At 39.6% G+C, this 27,035-nt stretch overlaps 1 protein-coding gene across 1 annotated transcript; it reads right to left on the bottom strand.

Moving 5' to 3' along the window:
* Nucleotides 1-352: 352 nt before the first annotated feature.
* RXYLT1 (ribitol xylosyltransferase 1) lies at nucleotides 353-27,035 on the bottom strand. The gene is made up of 6 exons (XM_049625901.1): nucleotides 26,748-27,035; nucleotides 25,800-25,955; nucleotides 21,384-21,486; nucleotides 6,345-6,659; nucleotides 3,713-3,883; nucleotides 353-780 (listed from the first exon to the last, which is right to left on the bottom strand). Exons 1-6 carry the CDS (start codon nucleotides 26,914-26,916, stop codon nucleotides 363-365), a joined length of 1,332 nt encoding a protein of 443 aa, XP_049481858.1. The 5' UTR covers nucleotides 26,917-27,035; the 3' UTR covers nucleotides 353-362.

Genomic DNA, 27,035 nt, shown 5'->3' with positions numbered 1-27,035 from the left:
ATGACTTGCTCAAGGTCCCCAGGTAGTAGGTGCAAAGTCAAGGTTTTAACCTAGATTTTGTCTGACTCCAAAGCCGTCTTTCTACCACACAATGCTGTGTCCCTAGGATGGGTTTAAATGGGCGAGAAGAGCCGATAAATGTTAAATCACTGACTTTGTGAGTTTGAGTAACATTTAATTTCATTTTTGGGAGTGGCCTACTATGGAAGCGCTTGGTCAACATTACAGACATAATCTGTGGTCTACAAGTGTATCTCAAAGGACATTTATATGCACACACACACACAAATACTGCCCCCCCCCCCCCCGACTAGACATGATTTAAGAAAAATCAGATCTTTGGTCAAAAAGATAATTCACAGTTACCCTTTATTATTCATTAAAAATGAACTTTCTAAAATATTCGTAAATCTCATTTTTAGCTCTGTTTTGAAGTGCTGATACCAGTGAAGTAACATTTTTCTTCTCTGAATCTTTTCTTGTAAAATTAGAGTTTTCTCTTTCTCTAAAATAGCAGGAAGTTCGTTCCAGTTCTTAATAAAGATAAAGGGAGCGTCCATGGACTTGAGTAGCTGCAGAGGAGCGTTATGGTTAACAGACGTATTTCCACAGCTGCCAGCTGTCATTATGTCTTCTACCACAGGAACAGAGCCATAGGAGCAAGCCTCATATATTCTGTAACATTCTGTGTTTACTCCTACTGGGCACAATGTGAGGTCACTCTGAAGCAAAGCATCTTGATAATTCTTAAGGCTTTCATTTGTTTCCTGAGGCTGCCACCTAAACAAATCAGAAAAATAACTGTAGTTTTCACTTTACTAAAGCAAGTCTTTTGTGAAAGCAAACGTCAGTTGTAAGAAATGGTAAACACATTTTAGAGATGACGGGCAGAAGAAATAGATAAAATCTTGCCCAAATAGATTTATTGAAAATATTTAAGAATGTGAAAAGTTTACAGCTGGTCATGTTTAAAATCTAGTAGTCACCTTGAAATTTCTGAATGAATGTGTATCCCGCCAATATTTTCTGTGTGCCAGGTCTCCTTTCCTTACCTCCCCCTCCAAAATTCTGCCTTTATGGAGCTCATATTCTAGGTCTAGTGGTGGAAATGGATAGTAATCAAGTCAGGTCAGTATCTTGCTTAGGTGTTAATTACGTACCATGAAGAAAAATAAAGCAGAGAAGTGAGGAGTGAGTTTCTGAGCCAGCAGCGTTGCAGATTTAAATGGGTAATCAGGGAGCATCTCATCTCAGGGGCCTCTGAGTACAGAGCTAGAGGTGAGGCAGCAAACCACGCAGATGTTGAAGGGGTGAATCTAGTGAAGTGCAAGCATAAAAGCCATGGGACAGTGTGTGCCTGGCAAGTTCAAGGACCAGCAAGGAGGCCAGGGCAGCTGAAGCAGAGTGACTGAGGGGGAGAGGTGTAGAAGATGAAGTCAGAGCATCCCATCAAGCAGGGTTGTGATCAGGGGTGGCTGACCTGACCCATGTTTTATCAGAATTAATCCGGCCCTTGTGGTGAGAACAGACTGTCCAGGGGCAAGGGTAGAAGCTGAGAGACCTGTCAGAAAGCTAGACCTTCTCTCCTGACTGCTCCCATCTTCTCAGTGAAATAAGCAATAGGGTCGGAAGGTAATGGTGACTGGGAAGGGAGAAGAAGGTACGAAACAGTCTTGTGGGAAAGGTGGAGAATACACAGACAAGGGAAATGTATGACTGCAGGGCACTTGAGAGTCAAGGTCATGTATTTAAAGCTATGTCTACTGACACAATTCTGTGTGTGTGTGTGTGTGTGTGTGTGTGCACGCATGTTGTGTGTGTTTGGCTGCCTGGTACAGGTATAGAGCAGATAGGAGAGCTGGATTTAACCAGTTAGGGTTTGCTCCATTAGGGAACTAGGGAGTTGAATGTATACCAGTCATAGTTGACTATGAAATTTAAGTGGGGAAAAGAAGAAAGCAGAGATGAGGTGAGCAAAGGACAATGAAAAGTAGCAGGAACAATGAATTATAAATCTCAGCCAAATTGTTGGAGTCAAATATTTACAGGGACTGAGAGGGAATAACAGAAAATGGTGGTTACAGAGAGACATGCTGGGACTTGAGATCACAGAGAAGACACAGTATGTGCTATGACAAGGTCTAAGAAACGACCATGACACCGAATGGCCAAACCAAATGGAGAACCGGATCACTGGATAAAGGGGGTAAGAAAAAGGTGATGGAAGGGCCATCTGTATAGATTGGGCATCACCAAGAGTTATGTCAGAGTAACATCAGAGAGAGTGGGAGTGTGCCAGAACTAAACTCTTCAGAGACTGAAGGAGATAAACCCCAGGATCAGTAAATGATTTCAAAGAGGAAGAGCAATGAAAGGTTTTCTCTGCGGGAATGATATTTAAAACGGGAGATTTTAGGGAGGAAAAAAGGGAGAATGGTCTGGAAGCAGCAATGAGAAGCAAGAAGGACACCCACTCCACCTCCTGGCTCAATGCTATGAGAGGAATTACAAGAATAATTCTATTCCTACAATGAACTCTGATATTTTCACTGCCTTCACTCATTCCTTTCCTGGTATGCTGTCCCTTTTGGCTCTTTACATCTGCGCTCTCTCTGCCTGCACTACCTTTCTCCTAAATAGACACGGGAGCCCCCCCCCCCCCTTCTTCAGGTCCATGTTTGCATGTAATCTTCACACTAGAGCTTTCTTTGGCCATTCTAGAACATCCGATGCTCTACTCCTAATTCCCAGTCCTTGCTACATCTCCCCTCTGCTCAACTCGTTTTACACGGCATTTATCATCTTCTGACACACAATATATTTTATTGGTTTGTCTCTTCCAACAAACATGTGAGTTCTAGGCGGGCATGGACTTCTCACTGTTTTGTCCACTGCTGTATCCTTCATGGCTAAGATAGTTTCTGGCATACAGCAGTTGCTTGAAAAATATTTGTTGACTGAATGGATATAGTATGGTTACACTAACAGTAGAATTGGGAGTTATGCTTTCAAAAAGAGAGTATCTATTACAATTAGTATATTTCTAGATCTGGAAGGACATTTTTAGGCAGTTCTTCGATTACACACAAAACCGCATTTATTTAAAAACAAAATGAATAATTCCAAAGTTCCTTCCTTCACTCCATGAACATGTGTTTCATGACTACCATGTAAAAGATGGAAGAAAGTTAACCTATTAAATTCATCCATCCACCCATCCATCCATCCATCCACCCACCATCCATCCACTCCCCATTTATGCTTGGCCTACTTTGTGTAGGATCTTATGTTGGATCTGGAGATTCAAAGAATAGCATGTCCTGTCCTCCTGTCCTCAGGGTGGTGTCAGGTTCTGAAGATGAGAGGAGTACTTCATGCCAGTCTTGGAACACTGAATCTGGTCTGCTGAATATCTCAGGGATGAACCTAAGATCTTACTGGCACTCATAATGTCTTGTGTGTCAGGTCTAGCTAACAGATACTGTTGTGGAATCTTAAAAATTGACATCTGCATAGGACAGTTACTAGTATTCCTCTTCAGGATGGATGATAGAAACCCAGTTTCTACACAGCTTTAACTACCAATATCTCTTCTGCAGAAAGACTGGTATGAATGAAGTTAACAAAGTCTCCTTGGAAACCTGTGCTGCTACATAGAGCAACTCTCAGATCTGAGAACAAAGTGGGTGAATCAAGTAAACATAGAACTTACTGTTCTCTTGCTGAAACCCAACAAAGCTTAGCATTCCCATCTTGTTTCAAAATGTTTATTAGTGCTTGTCTGGATGAATTTTCATAAATGGTTCCTAAGAAATTACATAAGTAGGGCCTTTCATTATGCAGCATTGACCAGCTTGCCTCCACCACAGGAAAATTCCTATATCTACAAAAATAAGTACATAGGAGTTAACAACGTATGACGATCAGATTGGCAAATTATCATAACCTAACATCTTAGGTAGCATGAGGGTACAGAGAGAAGAGATTTCAAATATGATCTTCTAAACTCCAAACTGTAATTTTCCAAGCTTACTTGGGAAAAGTCCCTTAATCTACTGACTTAAGAAAATAACCTCACATTGGAGTGTGGGACTCTTGATCTTGGGGTTGCAGGTTCAAGCCCCATGTTGGGTATAAGAGATTAAAAATAAAATCTTAAAAAAAATTTAAAAAGAAAATGCCCTCATGCTGGCACCTTTTACAAAATTGATATAGAGGTTAAGTGCATGAAGTGCTTTTGTTTTTTATATTCCTCAACTTCCATACGCTTGTAGTTATAAGGAAGGTTGAAATACCTTCAGAGTATAATCTACATTCATAATGATCATGATTTAATGACTATTTTAGTTATATTTTTTGTCTTATTTTTATTATTTTGAGAGACAGAGAGAGCGAGCGAGCGCTGGGTAGGGGCGGAGAGAGAGGAAGAGAAAATCCTAAGCAGGCTCTGTGCTGTCAGTGCAGAGCCTGATGCGGGGCTCAATCTCACCAACCGCAAGATCACAACCTGTGCGAAGTCGGTCGCTTAACTGACTGAGCCACCCGGGTGTCCCTTAATTACTGTTTTAGCCAGGTGATGGAAAGATTACAGAACACATACTGCTGTAGCAAAGAGCTCCAACTCCAAAGGCTTTTAAAGTAGATTACAAAGACAAACAAATGAAAAAGCCTTGCAGCCATGCAGGAGAGGCCTGTTGCAATCAGCCCATTCTTATGGGCATTTGGAATAGACACCAAATTGTGCACCTGCGCTACAACCGTACCATATTGCCATTTTGGGCCAGTTCACTTTTTGTTGTGGAGACTGTCCTGTACATCGTAGGATATTTCACACCATCACTGGCCTCTGTCCACCAGATACCATTGTCACCTCCCCCTTCCACTTGTAACAAGTCAAAATATCTCCAGACATTGCCAAATGTTTCCTGGGGGGCAAAGGTGCATTGGGTTGGAAGTCACTGATCTATAAAAAAGTACTGGCCTAGTCCAACAATAACAGAATTACAAAGAGTTTCCATTCAATGTACGGAAACCGTATGAATAGCCCATGTAGTGTTACTGCAAAAGGGTAATTTTGTTTCAAAGCATTTTATAAGTATGAGCTCTACTCAAGGGATAGATTTTTCAAAGGGTCTTATACCCGGCTATACTTAATATAAATCTTTTGGTCTGGTTCTACCACAAACTTAGTTGAAATACTGCAGCATGGGCCAGGAAATAGGTCTTGTGAATATGCTTATCTGATGATATTTGTGTAGCCAACCAAGTAGCAGTTTAAGGTCACATTTGGTAACAAGTGATAGTAATGAACAATGAGTATCTAATTCAAAACGCATGTTGGTGAGATTTCTCCTAATTCATCCATTTGACAAGTATTTATTGTCTACTCTGTGCAGCCTTGGTTGGTTCCAGGCTCTGCTGGTAGTGTGAGCAAGAGACAAATCCCCTGCTCTTAGGAAGTTTATGCAGCAGTGCTTGATCTAAGTTTAACTTACCTTAAAGTCAACTTGATTAAAAGCCCTCTATTAACAGAAAGATAAAAAATAAGCTTTCCATTTTATAAAGACTGTATAGACATCTTCAGAAGCCTTAGTTAGCTATTACTTAATTAGCCCCTCTTATTATAGAAGAAATTTGTGCCAGTTCAAGCAGTCTCAGTGGCAGATCTGAGCATATTATGATCTTCTCAAACCCTCAAGATACCATATGCTCCTGATTTCATATTGTTTGTCAAGTAAAATTTTGTTTGTTTTTACTATAAATTATATAGATTCTGTAAATTGTTTTAAGAAGGTCTGCTGTTCTCTGTTAAACAATTCACCGTCTTTTTTTTTTTTTTTTAATTTGAGAGCGAGAACATGTGAACTGGGGAGAGGGGGAGATGAGCACAGGGAGAGAGGGAGGGAGAGAATCTTAAGCAGGTTCTACACACACAGCATGCAGCCTGACATGGGACTTGATCCCATGCCCCTGGGATCATGTCCTGAGCAGAAATCAACAGTCAGACACTCAACCAACTGAGCCACCCAGCTGCCCCAGTTAAACATCTCTTTAGGGCACTACTGATAAACTTGAAAATTCATCCTATACATTTGGAGTTTTTAAACACAAAAAACCCCTAATAACTTATATGCTCTCCTTATAACATGCTAAAATACTCTAAAAAACATTATTATTATTACTGAAGCCTGAGACCAAACCAGATTTTTTTTCCATGGAAAAGATTGTACGTGGCTTCCCAGATGATTCCAGAACTATGTTTATTACAAATTTAAAGCACCGTTTTCCTGATTCAGAAATTCAGGTCTTAGGGTCTAGAAATACGTAATAATATTTGTACTTACGTTGCCACTCCTAAAGGCCACTGAAAGATATCCATGTCGTTAATCCAGGGGCTATCATATATTATGAAAAGCAGCTCCACAAAGCCTCCATTTCTTTTGAGGAACTGGCTTATCCATTCATTATGACAATGTTCGTTTCCAAGCAACACAACAGCAAGATGCTGGAGTTTCTGAGTTTGCACTAAATTTTGTGCATAAAGTAACCACTGGGTGGCATAAAAGACCTTTGCTTTTTCTCTTCCGTTTAGGATGAGTACCACATTATTCACATCAACAGGAAAATACCCTGGGACTACAGCTGGGCCAGTGATGAAGCTGTTAAAAACAAACAACAAAACAAAAACAAGAGACAAAAAAAAAACAGAACAAAAGTATTTGATGTCAGAAGTTTTATTTTTTTAACTATTTTTTGTTTTTACTTTAGACAGAGATGCGTGTGTGTGTGTGTGTGTGTGTGCATGTGCCCATGAGTGGGGGAGGCAGCAGAGGGCGAGGGAAAGAGGGAGGGAGGGAGGGAGGGAGGGAGGGAGGGAGAGAGAGAGAGAGAGAGAGAGAGAGAATATCCAAAGCAGGCTCCATGCACCGTGTGGGGCCCGACATGGGACTCATTACCATGACTCTGGGATCATGACCTGCTCCGAAATCAAGAGTTGGCTGCTCCATCAACTGAGCCACCCAAGTGCCCCTGATATCAGAAGTTTTAAATCATTTTATATAAAATCTACAATGAGATGTAACCTACATTCTTTCTAGAAACATAATTTCTCTAATACAAGTTTCTTTGAACATGTTTGAATGATAGAGCATGGCTGTTGATTAATGGGAAGCTTGGTTGTATGCAGATCAATCGCATATGATAATCAGAAATGTGGTGGCTTTGGGGGTGCCTGCCTGGCTCACTCAGTAGAACATGCAACTCTTGATCTCAGGGTCATGAGTTCAAGCCCCACAGGAATGGAGCCTACTTAAAAAAAAAAGACAAAAAAAGAAAAAAAAAATGTGGCAGCTTTGTTGTTTTTAACCACATTCAAAATAAGCACTGGCTAGAGTTTGAGTCGTTAAGCAAAGAAACACAGTTGAACAGTATGAAACTCCGTGTAGTTTACACTGGAAAGGTGTTTAGGTCAGTAGTTCCCATCCTCTTTAGGGTGTGAGTTGTCATTATGCCTTTATCTGAATGAATTGTAAGTGATGAACTGAGAAACGGATGCTGGTGTAAACATCCATGGAGGTTAAGTCTCAAAAACACAAGGTTAAGGGAAAAAGCAAGGTGCAGAATACCCACAGAATATGATATTTGTGTGCAAATTTGAAAGTATAATACAAAAATTATGCTTAAATTTTATAAGTATAAATATAAAAATCTGAATGGGAGGATACACACCAAATTCATTACAATGGTTGCTTCAGAGCAGGAAGAGAAAAGAAATGGGAACAGTACAAAGAAAGCTTCCCTTTTACTGGGAATATTTAATTCTTTTAAGAGGGAAGTTAAATATCTGAAGCAAATGGGAATTTTTTAGTTCTCAGTGATGGGTAAATGAGAATGTGCTCCTTAGCATAATAAAAAAGTAATAAAAGGAACAGACATGTTTCATAACTTACATTTTTATATTATGTGCTCCTTTAGAACAACCAACAACACTGAATTATTTTATTTTTAAAATTATTTATTTATTTATTTTAAAAAAATTTCTTTTTTAAATGTTTTATTTATTTTTGAGACAGGGAGAGACAGAGCATGAACAGGGTAGGGTCAGAGAGAGGGAGACATAGAATCTGAAACAGGCTCCAGGCTCTGAGCTGTCAGCACAGAGCCCGACGCGGGGCTCGAATTCACGGACCGCGAGATCATGACCTGAGCCGAAGTCGGCCGCCCAACCGACTGAGCCACCCAGGCGCCCCATAAATTATTTATTTTTTTAAAGGATGTGTCTGCTGTGGGTTATGTTTTTGTTTTTATTTTTCAAGCTCCACATGCTAGGTGTGGAGCCCAATGCAGGGCTTGAATTCACAACCCTGAGATCAAGATGTGAGTTGAGATTAAGAGTTAGATACTTAACTGACTGAGACACCCACGTGCCCTTGCCTCTAAATTATTTTAACCTAAGTGTTAAATACAAAAAATAGCTTTAAGCTATGTTAAAATTAGTCACAGTGGTCCTGGATTCTTTATAACCTGCTAAACCATATAACCTACTAGAGTCTTTATTTTTAAAAAGATTTTATTTTTTATTTTATTTTTTCCATTTGAGGGGGTAATTTATTTAAATTTTAATTAATTAACATACCGTGTAATATTGGTTTCAGGAGTAGAATTCAGTGATTCATCACTTACATACAACACCTGGTGATCATCACAAGTGCCCTCCTTAAAAACTATCCCCCATCTAGCCCATCTCCCACCTCCCTCCCTCCATCAGCCCTCAGTTTGTTCTCTATCATTAAGAGTCTCTCCTGGTTTGTTTCCCTCTCCTTTTTTTTCCCCCTTCCCATGTGTTCATCTGTTTTTTTTTTTTTCTTAAATTCCACATGACTGAAATCATATGGTATTTGTCTTTCTCTGACTTATTTTATTTAGTATAATACATTCTAGCTCCATCCATGTTGCAAACGGCAAGACTTCATTTTTTTTGGTGGCCATTATATATATATATAATAATATAATACACATATATTATACACATATATATACACATACACATATATATACACATATATATACACATACACATATATATATGTGTGTGTGTGTATATATATATATATATATATATACCACATCCTCTTTATCCATTCATCAGTTGATGGACGTTTGGGCTCTCTCCATAGTTTGGCTATTGTTGATAATGCTGCTTCTAAACATTGGGGTGCAAGTGCCCCTTCGAATATGATTTTTTGTATCCTTTGAGTAAATACTGAATATTGCTGTACTGTAGGGTAGTTCTATTTTTGTTTTTTTGAGGAACCTCCATACTCTTCTCCAGAGTGGCTGCACCAGTTTGCATTTCCACCAACAGTTTAAGAAGGTTCCCCTTTCTTGGTATCCTTGCCAACACCTGTTGTTTCTTATGTTGCTAACTTTAGCCATTCTGACAGGTGTGAGGTGATATCTCATCATGATTTTGATTTGTATTTACCTAATGATGAGTGATGTTGAGCATCCTTTCATGTGTCTGTTGGCCATCTGGACGTCTTCTTTGTTAAAGTATCTGTTCATGTCTTCTGCCCATTTCTTGACTGGGTTGTTTTATTTTATTACAAAATTTTAAATGTTTATTTTTGAGAGAGAGAGAGAGACAGAGTGTGAGCTGGGGAAGGGGCAGAGAGAGGGAGACAAAGAATCTGAAGCAGGCTCCAGGCTCTGAGCTGTCAGCACAGAGCCCGATGCGGAGCTCAAATCTACGAACTGTGAGATCATGACCTGTGGTAGCTTAACTGACTGAGCCACCCAGGTGCCCCATCTTATTTTTAAAAAGGTTTTATTTTTAAGTAATCTCTACACTCAACATGGGGCTCAAACTTACAACCCTGAGATCATTAGTCACATGCTCTACTGACTGAGCCAGTCAGGCTCCCCATAACCTGACAGAGTCTTTAGTACAATTATGCTGAAATCCTGCTTTTATTGCTTACTATTGTTGGACAAAAAACCTAACATTTATTAAATGCCTTTTATATAGATGATAGGCATTTTGCATAGGTTGTCATTTAACCTTTATCAACTCCGCAGCACATTAATCCCCACTTTGCATTTGGGAAATCAGGCTTAAGTTACACAACTTGTAATGGCAACACTGAGTTGTAAGTTAAGACCTATCTACTTCAGAGGTTGTTTCCATGGCACTATGGTTAACAAATACTAGAGTTAGTAGATAATATTAAAAACCCAAGACCTAAATATATATTTTGTTTGTGTGTATGTATACTGTGTGGATTCTATGACTTTATTACACAATGACAGTAACCTACGAGAATGAGAACTGTGTTTTGTGTTGGACAGTACCTAGCATTGAGATGGCCAATGATTCAATGATTCTTTAGCAATTTAAGAGAATCTGCAAAATCTGCGAGGTAAAGAATACTTTAGGGATCATGATAATAGTTATGACAGGGTTAAAAATTTATTATTGGTAGTATATGAACATTTAATTTCTCCTTTAGATTTATAGGGAGGCCTAATTCCTAGAGCACATGAAGTCTTCCAGTCTTGCTTTCCTACCCTAGGTCAGTTTTACAAAGGAAGAAAAGGAAATTTTGAGAAAGGTTACATGACTTATATAAAGCTAGTAACACTAGATAGGCAATGGTAGAGATGGGCCTCAAGCTTAGTTATTTGACATTTAAGTACATATATATCATGTGCCCAAACTATTTTAAAGAATGTCACATAGACTTCTGCACTATTTTTTTAAAAAGACATAAAACATTTTACTAAGGATAGTATTGAACTTATCTAATATTTCATTTCAATTTCTAACTAGATAAGACTGTGTCTAAAAATGTTTTTATCAGGATAATTTATAATAAGATTATCTAACAATACCAGGAGCCTTTATGCCCTGAGAGATAATATCTTTACCTGTCATTGCTCATCCTTGATATAACTGCTTTAAAGTATTATTTATAAGTTACAGGGGTGCCTGGGTGGCTTAGTTGATTAAATGTCCAACTTCAGCTCAGGTCGGGATCTCACGACTCATGGGTTTGAGCCCCCCTCAGGCTCTGTGCTGACAGCTCAGAGCCTGGAGCCTGTTTTGAATTCTGTGTCTCCCTCTCTCTCTGCCCCTCCCTCACTCATGCTCTGTCTCTCTCTTTCTTAAAAATAAACGTTAAAAAAAAAAGCAATAGCGTTGTTTAAAAGCACAATAAGATAAGTAAATTCAGTATTCAAATTTTGCAAGTTCATTTGTTTTTAAAATTACATCTTTCTTTTTTAAGATAGGTTTATAATTAAAAAAACCATTTATTAGTTTGGTTATTAATAACCAAACGGTTATTATAATAACTTGGAAAATTCAAAAGATGTTTCCATCACTCATAATTCTGTGCCCATAATTCCCAAAACAGGGTTAGACAGCATTTTGTCATGTCTACTTCCAGTTTTTTTCTATTTATAGTAGTATGTAATTAAAACTGAAGTACAGATATAATACTGTTTCCTGCTGTTTCGCAGATTAACAACATACACTGAGTGAAAGCTCCATGACCAATATTGTATTAAGTGCTTTACAACCATTATCCTTTATCCTTACAATCCACTGTTTCTGACTAAATTAGTTCCACTCCCCACATGTAATCTCATTCTCCCATACACCCTTAAATCACAAACTTATCTGCCTCTCTGCCTTTGTTCATTACTTATATTTCCTGGAACACATTTCCACCTTTACCTTCCTCTTCTGATTCCCCTTTAATGTAAACTACTATAGCAATTTTATTCTGTATCACTTAATATAGCATTTAATATGTATTCTCATGTTAGTGTTTATTGAACTATAAAACACTGTGCAAGTGTTTTATCTATTACAATGTTATATAAAGAAATAAATATATATCAATTGAAAAATGCTTTATACCTCAAAGCCATAACCTGCAAATAATACTTTTAAAAAAAATTTTTTTAATGTTTATTTACTTTTGAGAGAGAAAAAGAGAGACAAAGTGTGAGCAGGGGTGGGTTAAAGAGAGAGGGAGACAGAATCCAAACCAGGCTCCAGGCTTTGAACGTCAGCACAGAGCCCAACATGGGCCTTGAACCTATGAGCCATGAGATCATGACCTGAGCTAAAGTTGGGCGCTTAACTGGCTGAGCCACCCAGGCGCCCCAACGCTGTTGCTTTATTAACTACCAGCAGGACTGGCCTGCAAAAGGGTGGTGGATGCTCTGGGCCCAGGGTATGTGTAGGATGCGAGGAGGAGGTGAAGATTGAGGCTTCTTTGAAGGAAAGGGGGTGGTGTGAAGTCAGGCCCGAGAGCCCCTTGGATTTACTTCTAGAAATGGGTGGACCTTGCAAAGGAGTCATGACAAGCTACAGCCAGGCTGCCAATAAGGTTAACACATTCTTGGAGATTTAGCTGCCCATCAGAGTTGAGGTCCAGTTTCTTCATCGTGAGGTCAAGGACACCAGGGTCCTCTGAGTGCTTTGTGAAGGCAGCCAGTTCTGTATTCAGAAAGCTCAGGGACTCTGTCTTGGAGAGTGTGCAGTTGTTAATAAGCTCCTTTCCAGGATACTTCTGGAAAACAAGAGGATCGATACACCACTCAGTCCCCGTAAGGCTGGACATCTTTTGCCTTGTCTGTGTGGAGCCAATGCAGAGGCGGTGACACGGGCACTGCCACAAGTTGATTTTTTTATCTTCAAGTAATCTCTACACCCAACATGGGGCTCGAACGCAGAACCCTGAGATCAAGAGTCGCACGCTCTTCAGACTGAGCCAGTGAGGTGCCCCCGGGTGCTGACTATTTTAAATAAGTTAAAAACCTTAAGCCAAACAGAAACAGATAAAGACAGAAGACATTTTATAATTTAGCCAGAAAAGGTAAACTATATTTACCTAGCTTATAAAAATTTCAGTAACTCATAATGTTTTGGGCCTTTCTATCACAAAGGTCTCCAATAACTAGAAATATGCCATATCTGTATAGGAAGAAACCAAAAGATAACTTTGCACAGTATTAACTTAGATGGACATTGCAAAACTTTTGTTCATATGTCATTAACTTGGGAGCTTACAGTAAGTGTTTTAGTACCTGGTTTTAGTTGTAAGTTAAAATAAAATAGTACAGTAAGCTGTGCTCAAATGTCACTTTCATGTGAAAGGAATACTTCTAATTTTATTGACTCACATAAACTAACGAAATGAGGTCTGATTCACTTGGGGCTCATTGGACTAGTCTTGGAATCTCCACAGCTCTCTTTTGCAGAGTGCTCTTATGTTCCAGCAGCAGGAACGTGGCTCTCATGCTCTGACTAATCGGCTTTCCAGACCTCGAGGTCATGTTTAGGTAATGGTGTGAGCCACAGGGTCAATGATGGGGAGCTGAGGTGTAAATGTGAGGTTCCTAAACTTTCCTCATTCCCAGCACTTTCAGTGTTTCAGTAATTTTTTTTTAGCCAAAAGAAATGAGTAATGGTTCAGTATGGTAAGTCATTAAGTCCAGGGGTGCCTGGGTGGCTCAGCTGGTTAAGCGTCTGACTTTAGATTTTGGCTCAGGTCATGATTTCATGGTTCCTGGGATGGAGCCCCACATTGGGCTCTGCACTGACAGCGAGGAGCCTGCTTAGGATTCTCTCTCTCCCTCTCACTCTGTCCCTCCCCTTCTCTCTCTCTCTCTCTAATAAGTACACTTAAAAAAGTACTTTAAATCCAAACTACTTAGTATTTGTGTCCTAACTGCCCAAAAGTCACTTAGAAAAATAACAGGCACACACTGAAAGAAAAAAAAAAAACTCCTATTTCATTCTTAACTAACCACAAATACCTTATAATGAGATGGATGTGTGCACCTGTTGACGACTACACACCTTTGCAAACTTTTGAGTCAGAATGGACACTGCCACTATCACTCCCTGTCCCACATTGATTTTTGCACAGTACTTGAATTTTAGCACAGCAACCATGGAAAACCCAGCTCCACAAAGATATGACATCACTGAAATAAATGTAGGGGGATCTAATGTTGAAACTGTGAATTACTTCGAGCCAGTAGTTTGCATGGTGTCTGACAGATATGAAGTATAACCGTATTTCCCACAAATATTTAAAATATTTTGTGGTGCTGGGGTGCCTGGCTGGCTCAGTCGGTGGAGCATGTGACTCTTGATCTCTGGGTTGTGAGTCTGAGCCCCACATTGGGTGTTGAGATTATTTAAAAATAAAATCTTTAAAAATATATATTTTATGGTGCCCCAGGGTGCCTCCGTACACAGTCTTGGAAACACAGACCTGGGTAAAGAAACTTCAGGGGTAAAAGAAAAATCCTATAAGATTCAAATAGTTTTGTGTGTGTTGGGAGGTGTGTTAGTCAAATTGCTGTGGGTTGACAGCGAGTGAGAAGTGAGGAATTGGGCATACTGAATGCAGACGCTCTTGAAAGTTTGGATGAGAAGGTGGGAAAGCAATAGTGAGTGAAAGATTAAAGATGAATGAGAGAGCAAGGTCTGGGAAGGAGCAGAAGGGAAGCACATGCGGAGGGAATTAACCTTGAACCAGGAAGTCTCAGAGCTAGGGAAAGACATAAGGTTAGGTGAGGGGTCAGATGGAGATCAGAAGGTGAACGTTAGAGAATATAATCATGGATACACTCAATTTTCTTGAGGAAATAGGAGGCAGGGTTGTCTGTTGAGAAACAGGGAGTCAAGCAGGTGCTGTGCAGTGAGCTGGAGAGGAGTGGACAGACCTGCTCCTATTCCTGTATTTGCTATTTTGATAGCACACCAGCTATCCTGTCATGCAGGCTAGAAACGAGGGGGTTGTCAGATTTGCTTCTTGCTCTCATCCTCACATCTAATAATCCCTAAATTCTGATAGTTGGGCCCCAAAATATTTCTCAAACTTGTCCCTGGCTCCAACTGCGCCAGCATATTCTTATTTCACCCCTTAGTTATATATCTGTTGGTCTGTTGGATACTTATAGTCTCCTAACTGGTCTGCCTGCACCCAGTTGTCTCCTTGAAATCATTTTTCCACATGGCTACTAGAGAAATCTACACCAAAAACATACACGACAATACCACTATCTTGTCTAATCATCTTCAGTTGCTTTCACTGCCCAAGAGTAAAGTCCAAGAGTCTTAACGTGGCACACATGAGGTCCACCATGATCTGCCCCTTGCCCTGAACTCCCAATCTCAGGTACCCCACGCCATCATGATGCCCCAGGGGTTCTGAATGGTCTACAATTCCATGACCAAAATGGCTATTTATCAGTTTTTAGTCTCTGATGTTGCCTCTGTGGGAATATAATCTCTCCTCTCACTGCTTTGCTAAATCCTACTAATCTCTGAAGACTCAGCTCAGCGGTCACCTCCTCTGGGAGGTCTTTCTTGATAGGCATCATACCCCCAACTCTACAACTCTACTTAGACTGGGTTAGTTGCCTTCTTCTGTATTTCCCTACCTACTAACACGATAGAGTATTCACATCCTTATCAATATGCTTTATATGGAGTATGGAAATTATTTATGTATTTGTTTCAACCACTAGTCTGTGAACTCCCTGGGGCCAGAGAAAAGTATTTTGTTCACTTTGAAATCCTTAGAGCCTAGTATGAACAAGTAGTATAGGCCTCGGTAGATGCTGGATGAATAAGTATAATTCTCTCTCAGGGAGTTATTTGCCCTACCAATTTATTTAAATTCTCTTGCTGCATGTAAAGTATGAATCAAGTTACAAAAGTTCAATTTAATCATAACTTTCCAGCTATACATTTATTATATAAAGTAGGACTTATTTATGAGATATTATAGTATATTCACGCGTGATGAAAAGTACATTTTCATTTTCTAAGGTTATTAGTCAAGAAACAATCATAAAATTCCATTAACTGAAGAACAAGCATATTTAAAGAGCTCATAGACAGAATTTTTAGAACAGTGATTTACTCTTCTGCATTTCTTAGCATATATTTAATAGTCAGGACTTATAATTTCCAATATTTTTTCTCTTCTCCTTGGCTTAGTTAAAATATCTCCTCCCAGCAAGTACTTTCTTTCTTTCTTTTTTTAAAAAAAATTTTTTTTTTAACGTTTATTTATTTTTGAGACAGAGAGAGACAGAGCATGAACGGGGAGGGTCAGAGAGAGGGAGAAGCAGAATCCGAAACAGGCTCCAGGCTCTGAGCTGTCAGCACAGAGCTTGACGCGGGGCTCGAACTCACGGACCGCGAGATCATGACCCGAGCTGAAGTCGGCTGCCCAACCGACTGAGCCACCCAGGCGCCCCCCAGCAGGTACTTTCAACATGTAGAAAGGCCAGAGAAATCATTCAAATTTTGAGTTTTAAGCTGAGTATGAACCGAATATATTTTTTAGAATCCAATGTAATTATTATTGTTTCATTTTTTCTAAATTCAACAAGTACTACTGAACTAACACTATATACACACCACTATGATATTAATAGAATTATAGATAAGACTACTAATTTGCCAGCTATGAGTCTGGCAAATGCCAGAATAAGTAAAAAATTAAGTAAAATAAGTAAATAAGATACGAATCAGTACAGGGGTCCCTGGGTTGTTCAGTCAGCTAAGTGACTGAGTGTTGGTTTCAGCTCAAGTCATGATCTCACGGTTTGTGACCCTGAGCCCCATGTCAGACTCTGTGCTGATGGTGCAGAGCCTGCTTGGGATTCTCTCTCTTTTCTTTCTGTTCCTCCCCGGCTTGTTCTCTCTCTCAAAATAGATAAACACCAAAAAAAAAAAAAAAAAAAAAAAAAAAAAAAAAAAAAAAAAAAAGAAAGAAAAAAAAAGAACAGGGGTGCCTGTGTGGCTCAGTCAGTTAAGTGTCTGCCTCTTGGTTTTGCCTCAGGTCATGATCTCATAGTTCTGTGGGTTCGAGTCCCCCATCAGGCTCTGTGCTGCTGGTGTAGAGGCTGCTTGGGATTCTCTCTCTTCTACTCTGTCTCTCTCAAAATAAATAAATAAACTTAAAAGAATTGTAAGTGCTGGGGCACCTGGGTGGCTCAGTTGGTTTAACTTTCAACTCTTGATTTTGGCTCAGGTCATGATCCCAGGGTCGTGGGATTGAGTCCCGTGTCAGGCTCCATGCTGGAGCCTGCCTGGGATTCTCTCTCTCTCCCTCTGCCCCTCACTCCCACTCTCTCTAAAACAAAAACAAAAACAAAAACAAAAACGTGCACAAGATGGGGTGCCTGGCTCAGTCGGTGGAGCACGTGACTCTTGATCTCCTGGTTGTGAGTTTGAGCCCCACACTAGGTGGAGAGATTACTTAAAAAATAAAATCTTAGAAAAAAAAAAAAAAGAATACACAAGCTGTACTGTCCACACGTCTCTTAGGCACTGAATTTTATATCAATTTTGATTAATAAACAGTTTTTAAAATTTTGGTTTTACGAACTAGGTATACTGAATTCATGAGCGGCCTTTACATTTGAATAGCTGCTGCAATTCACCCTGCTTTTGTGGTCGGCATTACCATCGTGACTCCATACCTTGCCAATTCAACGTTTGTGATGGAATAGTCCCACTCTCATTCTCGCATGGCTAGAGTGGGAGAATGCGAATTATGAAAGATTAACTACATTGTCTTTGTTTACCAGTGAGAATGTTATCTGAAACCCTCACTGATCTATGGTCCAGTGTTTGACTTAAAGGTAGTCCCAGTAACCATTAATATTACATATAAAGCTTTCACTTACGTAGATGGTAGCCACACTTGTGGTGAGCACAGCATAACATACAGAGTGTTGAATCACAATGTGGTACACCTGAAACTAAGGTAACACTGTGTGCCGACCATACTAAAAAAAAATTGAATCATATACTTAAAATGGGTGAATTTTTTAAAAATCTTATTTATTTTTTATTTTTGTAAAAAAAAAATTTTTTTTAGTGTTTATTTATTTTTGAGGGAGAGATACAGAGTGCAAGTGGGGGAGGGGCAGAGAGAGAGAGAGGGGGACACAGAATCTGAAGCAGGCTCCAGGCTCTGAGCTCTCAGCACAGAGCCCAACACAGCACTTGAACTCACAAACTGTGAGATCATGACCTGAGCTGAAGTTGGATGATTAACCGACTGAGCCACCCAGGCACCCCTAAATCTTATTTATTTTTTTAGAAACCTCTATGCTCAACATGTGACTCAAACTCGACTCTGAGATCAAGAGTTCCACACTCCTCTGACTTAGCCAGTCAGGTGCCCCCAAATGGGTGAATTTTATGAAATGCAAATTAAAACTTAGTAGTTTTAAAAATCCTCTTTTAAAAGAAGGTTTCACTCATTGTGATGAGTAGTGAGCTCCCTAACTTCTTATACTAGTAATGTCTAGAAATTCTAAAAATAGAATCAGACATATTTATTCTATCATGATCTTTAGAAATAAGTTCAACTTTTTCTTTTTTTCCCCAACTTTTCCTTTCCTTTCTCTTTCCTTTCCTTTTCTTTCTTTTCAACTACGCTTCATGTCCAGGGCAGAGCCCCAACGTGCTGCTTGAACTCACGACCCTGACATCAAGATCTGAGCTGAGATCAAGAGTCGGACGCTTAACCAACTGAGTCACCCAGGCACTCCATTGTTTTCAACTTTTTCCTAAGTAGCAGATGCTCATTGAAAATACCATAATTGAGCCCTGATGACAATAAATTAAGTAATTTAGCATCTAGCTTTCATTTTATCAAATGGATAGTCATTTATATATCTTATATAATGGCTGCACATGGATATTATAGGGTCTTGAATGCAGTCTTTTAAGGATGAGCAAAGGCCATGATGAACAGAGGTAAGATTCCTCCTAAGAAATTAAAAATGAAGTTGCCTCATGAAACGAAACTGTAAATCAATCTATGATAGCTATGAGTAGAGACAGGCAAAGTTTCTTCAAGAGACAGATTGAGTCCCAGGCTGGCTTGTAACCTAATTGAAGGTATTAATATAAAGAATGTATCTTTATATGTATCATGTGAAGGAACATGAAGGTGAGATAATATTCAATACTGGAAACACAGAGAAGGAACTGAAAGGTAGGGAGACGTTGCAGTACCTATTTAAGTAATAGTAAAAATAATAAAACTAGTAACAACACAAGACTTCTTTAGTGATTACTATGTGCCAGATACTGTTCTAAGCACTCTATATCTGTTAATGTTTAAGCTTCAAAATAATCCTGTGAAATAGAAACTATTATTTGCCATATTTTAAATTTATGGAAATCCAGGCAGAGAGGTTAAGAGATTTACCCAAGTTCAGACAGCTAATAAGAGATAAAGCGGGGGGCGCCTGGGTGGCTCAGTTAAGCAGCTGACTCTTGATTTTGGCTCAGGTCATAATCCCAGTCATGGGATCGAGCCTTGTCAGGCTCTGTGCTGATAGTACGGAGCCTGCTTGGGATTCTCCCTCTCCGTCTCTATCTGCCTCTGCCCGGCTAGCATGCTCTCTCTCTCAAAACAAGTAAATAAACACTAAAAAATAAAGAGGTAAAGCTGGAATTGGAACTCAGATATTTTGGCTGCAGTACATGCTCTTTTTTCTTTAATTTTGTTTTGTTTTGTTTCAGAGAGAGAGAGAGAGAGCATGTGCACAAGTGGGGGTGAGGCAGAGAGAGAGAAGAGGAGAGACAGAATTCCAGGCAGTCTCTGCCCCATGGACACTGCGGTGGGGTGGGGGTGGGGGGGGGCGTTGCTCAAACTCACAAACTGAACTGAAATCAGAGTTGGATGCTTAATAGACTGAGCGACCCAGGCGCCCCCGCAGTGTGCAGAATTTCATCAGGCTGACTCAAAAATTCAGTTTACCATAAATGTATTCATATCCTGAGCACAGACCACATGTGTTATTGATTCATGGTGAACAGAGTCATTTCTTCCCTCTGAAACAGAGACCTGTAGTACTACATGTAGTTAAACCCCATATCTTGATTCCATATTTAATCAAACAACCCTCATATAAATTGGGTATTACTTATAGTCCGTCTTTACTTTTCAAGAATGACTACTTTGAAAAGATACATGAAATGAAATTGTTTTCCAAGTGTGTATAAAGTCAACAGAGAATGAAAGGAGCAGTGAAAATGCAAATGAAATTGAGATTAACCATAGCTTTTCTTCTTGATTTCTGTGGGAAATAAACGGAATGCTAATACAAACCTGAATCTTTGGTTGGCATTTTTCCCCCTAGTAGTACAATTTTTATATGGAATAAGCATTTAAAAATAATTATTTTTATTTTTTATTTCAATAAGAAAGCAAAATCTAATAGAAAATAGCACTCTTTCATATAGCAAAATGATCACATTTTTCCTAAATCAAACAATCTTAATTCTACCTGTTTAAAAATCTTTAGGGGGTGCTTGGGTGGCTCATTGGTTATGGGTCTGACTCTTGGTTTCAGCTCAGGTCATGATCTCACAGTTCATGGGTTTGAACCCTATGTTGGGCTCCACGTTGACAGTATGGGGCCTGTTTGAGATTCTCTCTCTCTCCTTCTCTCTCTGCCCCTCCGCCACTCATGCTCCCACTCTCTCTCTCTTTCAAAATAAATAAATAAACTTAAAAAAATCTTTAGAAAATATGGAATCATAGATAAAAATTTTATGCAATCTAAAAAAAGATTTAGTATTTCATTAAAATGGTAATCTATACAAATTAAATCATGATAGAACTCATATACAAATACATTTTTATAAAATTTTCAAAGCTCATAACAACAGCTTTGATACTACTTGAGCATTATAAATTTTTTTTTAATGTTTATTTATTTTTGAGAGAGAGAGACACACACACCCAGAGGTAAGCAGGGGAGGGGCAGAGAGAGAGGGAGAGACAGAATCCAAAGCAGGCTCCAGGCTCTGAGCTGTCAGCACAGAGCCGGACATGGGGCTCGAACTCACAAACCATGAGATCATGACCTGAGCTGAAGTCAGATGCTTAACCGACTGAGCTACTCAGGCACGCCCACTAATTGAGTATTATAAAAATATGTGAACATGACTATTATATGAAAAGAGAAAAATGAGAATATTTTTAAGTTTACATATTATTCCTTCAAGATATGGAATGTTAAATGCTTATCAACAATCAAATGTTACAAAATTTGGAGCATGAGCTTTCCCATATAATCAGCAATGTTTCAATAAAAATGAAACAGACAAAATTTTAAAAAGGAAGCATTTTGTAAAACGTTCAGATAAGCTTTAACTACAAATATATATTCATGAGTTTACTTCTCTATTCTTCACAAGTTGAAGTGCAAAAACTGTCTCTAAATATATTTTCCTCTTATTTTATTTTTCTTCTAGTATTTACATAAAACATTGCACAGAAATACAACAAAGGTTAATGTTGCACAGTTAATACCTGTAATGTGTTCTTCCTACAACTGAATTTCCTTCTCTCCACTGAGCAGTCACATCAGTGGGATCAAGTAAGCCTTCAAAAATATGCTCCCAGAGATACAAACCTGGTAATTAAAAAAAACAAAAACAAACCCATTTACTGTCTGGTTTACTCTGGTGTGTGAGATGAGTTTATGCTCTGCTCATTTACATAAATTTGAGCAAGAAACCAGATTTTATTCCTCTTCGGTCCCTTCGTAGGCAGTTCTACCAGGCAATAGCTCAAAATCATCAATATGGCAGTTAATGTGTGAGAGACAGAATTCAGAGGTTGACAGTGTGACATGTGGCAAAATGTGGGTTATAATGAGGACAATAATCTTCTTACCCTAAATTTGAGAAACCCCTAATTATCACTGGACTTTTACTACCTGTTTTATCCTGAAATGTGTTATAATATAAGTTACTATATGATTAGAACGGTTTCTAGTTTCTATATCATAACAAACTAGGGGGATTCACGATTTTGTGCCAAACACAACCACAGAGGCTCAGGTATGCATGTATACAGTCACTACATCCAGGAGATAGTAACCCCTCCTCACTGGAACACACATTCCTCACCACACGATGCCCTCAGCAGACAAATGCCATTGTATCATTCTCCTTACGGCAGCCCCTGGTATTTTACCATGATCTCACCTGAATGAAAGCTCTGAGAGGAGAGGAAAGCAGTGTCACCCAATGAAGTAACCTGGGAGCCCTGGTTTACTTACACTGACAGATGTGTAAGAATGCCCCGGGGAACTAGAGGACATACACAAAATAACCGTGTTTCAATACCTAGCCAATCAGATACAGCTTTCCAAAAGTGGTAGCCAAATAATGCCTCCCTGTCCACCCAGTATGTCCTAAGATGTGATCTCTAGAATCTATGAATATGTTATCTTACATGGCAAAAGAGACTTTCTATGTGTGATTAAGGATGCTGAGGCAGGGAGATTATCCCGGGTTATTTGGATGGGCCCTATATAGCAAAGGGTCCTCACAAACAGGAGGCAAGAGTGTCAGAGTAAGGGAAGGAGGTCTGAAAATGGAAGTAGAGGTCAGAGTGATATGGAGCCATGAGCCAAGGAATTTGGGTAACCTCAAGAAGCTGCAAAAGTCAAGGAAACAGATCCTCCTTGAAAGCCTCTAAGAAGAATACAGCCTTGTGGACACATTTTAGTCTTCTACCCTCAAAAATGTAAGATTCTAAGTTTACGGTGACTATAGTTAATAATACTGTTTTGTATATTTGAAAGTTTCCAAGAGAGTAGATCTTAGAAGTTCTCATCGCAAGAAAAAGAAAGTACACGTATGTGTGATAATGGATACTAACTAGACTTATGTTGATAACTTCACAATATGTAAATATATCGAATCATTATGTCGTACACCTGAAACTAATATAATGTTAAATGTCAATTATTTCTTAATTAAAAAAAAATGAGAAATTTGTGTTGTATAAGCCACTCAATTTTTGGTAACTGGTTATGGCAGCTATAGGAAACCACAGATTATGACACCTGGGAATGGAATGCTACTGTAACAAATACTTAAAAATCTGGAAGTGGTTTGGAATTGGGTAATGGGGAGAGGCTGGAAGAATTTTGAGGAGCAGGACTTAAAAATGCCTAGATGAGAAGGGTGCCTGGATGGCTCAGTTAAGCATCCAACTCTTGGTTTCATCTCAGGTCATGATTTCATGGCTTGTGAGTTCAAGTCCCACGTTGGGCTCTGTGCTGACAGCGTGGAGCCTGCTTGGGATTCTCTCTCCTTTCTCTGCCTCTTCCCTGCCTGTTCACTCTCTCTCAAATAATAAATTTAAAAAAAAATGGCTAGATAAGATTGCCTTGGACAGGTTATAGGTAGAAGTATGGGTGTTAGTGACTCGGCTAGTGAGAACTCACATGAAAAAGTATAGTAGAAAAGAACCCCTATGTTGGTTTTTATAAATATCTGAGCAGACTGTTGGTAGAAATATGCATGTTAAAAGTGCTGCTGCTGAGGGCTCAGAAGGAAATGAGGAACATGCTATTAGAAACTGAAGAAAAGGGGATCCTGGTTATATTAGCACCAGAAAGCTTAGCTGAATTGTGTCCAGAAATTATATGGAAAGTGGAATGTATAAATGATAAACTTGGATATTTAGCTGAAAAGATTTCCAAGTAGTATTGAAGCTGTGGCCTGGTTTCTTCTTGCTGATTATAGTAAATGTGAGAGCAAAGAGTGATTGAGGGAAAAACTGTAAAGCAAGGAGCCAGGACTTGATGATTTGGGAAATTCTGTCTATTCAATTGCAAAAGAGGTGGAAAACTAGGAGATTCACTGTCAGGAAGGCATGCTCTGGAAAAAAGGCCAAGGATGTAGGTGAATATCTTTTTTGCTAGTGCCTCAGAAGGGATAAAAAGGTTAAAATATTCAGTCACATAGAGGGCTCTTTGAGGATATTAGGTGTGTCATCTATGGATCTCCTCAGCCATCTCAGTAGAAGGCAGAAATAGAGATGGGATTACCCAGGAAAGACCTGTGGAGGAGCTCTTGTGTAATGGAGTGACATACATGGGAGACCCACAAAGACTTGAGAATGCTGTATCAGCAGAAACACTGCTAGCTTGGATTAGAGGGGACACAGAAATGTTGAAATGAAAGAAGGGTGTTGGACTCCCAAAATCCTATCAGCAGGCTGAAAAAAACCATTGAGCTGCAAGCATATGCTACCATTCATGAAAAAGAAAGGATGGCTCTACAGAGGTAGAGCCAAAAGACTAGAAGCAACTTTGAGCCACAGATTATTCTCAGGCCTTAAAACCTAATGATTTGCCTGGTTGGATTTAAGAATTGCTTGGACCATGACTTCATTTTCCTCCTTTTTTTTTTTTTTTAATGTTTACTTATTTTTGAGAGTGAGAGAGATAGAGTGTGAGTGGGGCACAGTCAGAGACGGAGGAAGACACAGAATCTGAAGCTGGCTCCAGGCTCTGAGCTGTCAGCAGACAGCCAGACGCGGGGCTTGAACTCACAGACTGTGAGATTATGACCTGAGCTGAAGTTGGTCGCTCAACACCCAACTGCCAGGTTGGGTGCCCCCAGGGACCCAGGTGCCCCCCTCCTTTTTGAATAGGAATGGAATTACAATCCTTTATGCCTGGGAAATAGGTTGATGAAAAGTAGTGTTTGATAAAAACTCAGCTGGCCATTTTGTGCTTATTGAATTGAAAAGAGAAAAGTCCAGGGGTGCCTGGGTGGCTCAGCAGGGTAAGCATATGACTCTTGATCTCAGCTCAGGTCATGATCTCATGGTTCATGAGGTCAAGCTCCGACTGGAGCTCTGTACTGACAGCACAAAGCTTGCTTGGGATTCTGTCTCTCCCTCTCTCTGCCCTTCCCCTGCTCTCTCTCTTTCTTGCTCCCTCTTTCAAAATAAATAAATAAACTTAAAAAAAAAAAAACAGAGAAAAGTCTAAAAACATGAAAACCTGTTAAGATATAGATTTAATTTAAAAACTAGAATGGGGAAGTGGTAATTTACAGAAAAATTAATATTAGAGATTTTATAAAGAAAAAATTGCTAGAATTTGATTGGAGCTTGGGAGGTCAGGGGTGATCTTCAAGGATGTATATTTGGATGCAAGGGCGAATGAATTTATGAAACGCTAAAGGCAAAAGCATCATTCTCCAATTACTTTCTTCCGGTCTGGCCCTTTCTATCCATATCCCTTATTGTACATAAATCCAACTTATGTTTAAAGGTCCAGTAAAGTTTCTTTTAATTCACTAAATTCTTTCTGACTCTTGTAACTCTGAGGATCCCATTCTTTAATTGAGTGTAATATATAACTTGGAACACTAGACTCTTATGATAGAGCAAAAATACTTTTGTGGGCATTCAAGTTTAATCAACTATATACCATATCCCCATTTTACATATGTATAATGAACACAGACATATTAAAGGCTCTGAGATTGTCCTGCAATAAAGAACCTTGTTTAACTTTGTTCAGTTCAGTGTTTCCCAAACTTGTTTGGCCATCAAGTACAGAGGCCACATCTTATACTTGTGCATCAAGTATCCCATAAACACATAGATTCATGAAAATTCAGAGGACATGGGCATTTCTACATAATAATGCTTACATTCTACTTTGTGTCCACAAATAAATCTGTACTCTGCTAAAGACCAACAATAGGATATTTATGTACATGTCTTTATATTTACACAGATATTGTTTAACAGAAAGGAGGAATATTAAGTAAAAAAAAAAAAAAAAGCACCATGACGCCTTAATTAACAAATGATGACATATCCTAAATGTATTAAGATAAATTAATTTAATATTAATAAAGTCCATTTTAGGATTCTTTTCACATGTCTTAGCTCTATACATTAACTTACCAATGGCAGCTTTGCCCCAGATTTGTACATGGAAGTCTGTTTTCCCTTTTGTGGATTTATTTAATATTTGAAGACTAGTTTTAAATCTGTGTTGTTGCTCATTTTTTTCATCTCCTTCCCAAGGATTCCATTCTTCACTTCCCAAAGTAGATTGTTCTGTGTTTTAAAAAGAGTGACAGTGTTATCAGTAAGGTAGAGCAGTCTTGTAGATAAATTCAAGCCATTTAAATTAGATGTTAGGGAGTGCTAAAAGCAACTGAATTTGAACTAGTTAAACACATACAATTAAAAAAAAAGGAAGTCAAAATTTAATTTTTATTAAATCTTTATTCTGAAAGATCTTAGAATGTTAACAGGAGACACAAACTTCTCTCTCCCAAATAAAACCTACAATAACTGGATAGCACGTATCAAGCTACAAGTTTACCTTTTGCAATTCTTTATAGGTTGTATATACACACGTATCCTACACATAAAAACTTGACTTCGGAATGTAAAGTGTCCAACAGTTTTAGACTGTTGTGCAAAATTCTGGAAAAAGGGAGAGAGAAATCTGAGTCGGAATCTGACATAGGTCAAAACACAGGACAGAAGATCACAATTTGGAGGCAAAACGCCCAGGCCTTCCCAAGTCACTGCATGATTAGAAAAGGCTCTTTGTTTCAATGAGGAAATAGAGGTCTTAAACCCAGCTGCATCTCCAAGAACTGGGCGACCAGCCACGCCTTGCGTACTCCAGACGTGCTATACAGGAGTGCGCCCCTGCCAGCTTTGGGGGTGGGCAGTGAGGATGGCGTGCGAGATTCGGGCGAGGACTGAGGCACCCGCACACGCCTCAAGCCCGAGCTCACGGCTGGCAACCGAGGGCGGGAGGAGGCGAGAGGCACCCGGGAGCCCGCGGGCACTCCCGGACCCGAGCGCCAGGTCTGCGGCCACCCAGTGTCCTACCTCGGCCGCGCCTCTCCCGCGCCGGGGCCACCCCCTTCCTTAGGCCCCGAGAAGACGCGGCCGGCGCCCGGCGGCGGCGCCCGAAGAAGACGTGGTAGGCTGCGTAGAGGGAGAAGAGGCAGTACAGGGCGATGAGAAACGAGCAGAGCCGCTTCCGCGTCAGCCGCATCCCACTCGGACTTCCCGTGGGCCACCGCCACCCGGGAGCCGGGCGGGAGAAGAAGCCGCACTCAGCGCCCGGGCTCTGGCCACTTCAGGTGCAGGCCCAAGCCGGGGCGGAGCGACTCA

Source organism: Panthera uncia, chromosome B4 (genome assembly GCF_023721935.1).
Source record: "Panthera uncia isolate 11264 chromosome B4, Puncia_PCG_1.0, whole genome shotgun sequence".
Lineage (NCBI taxonomy): Eukaryota > Metazoa > Chordata > Mammalia > Carnivora > Felidae > Panthera > Panthera uncia.
This window is presented reverse-complemented; position numbering and strand designations above follow the sequence as displayed.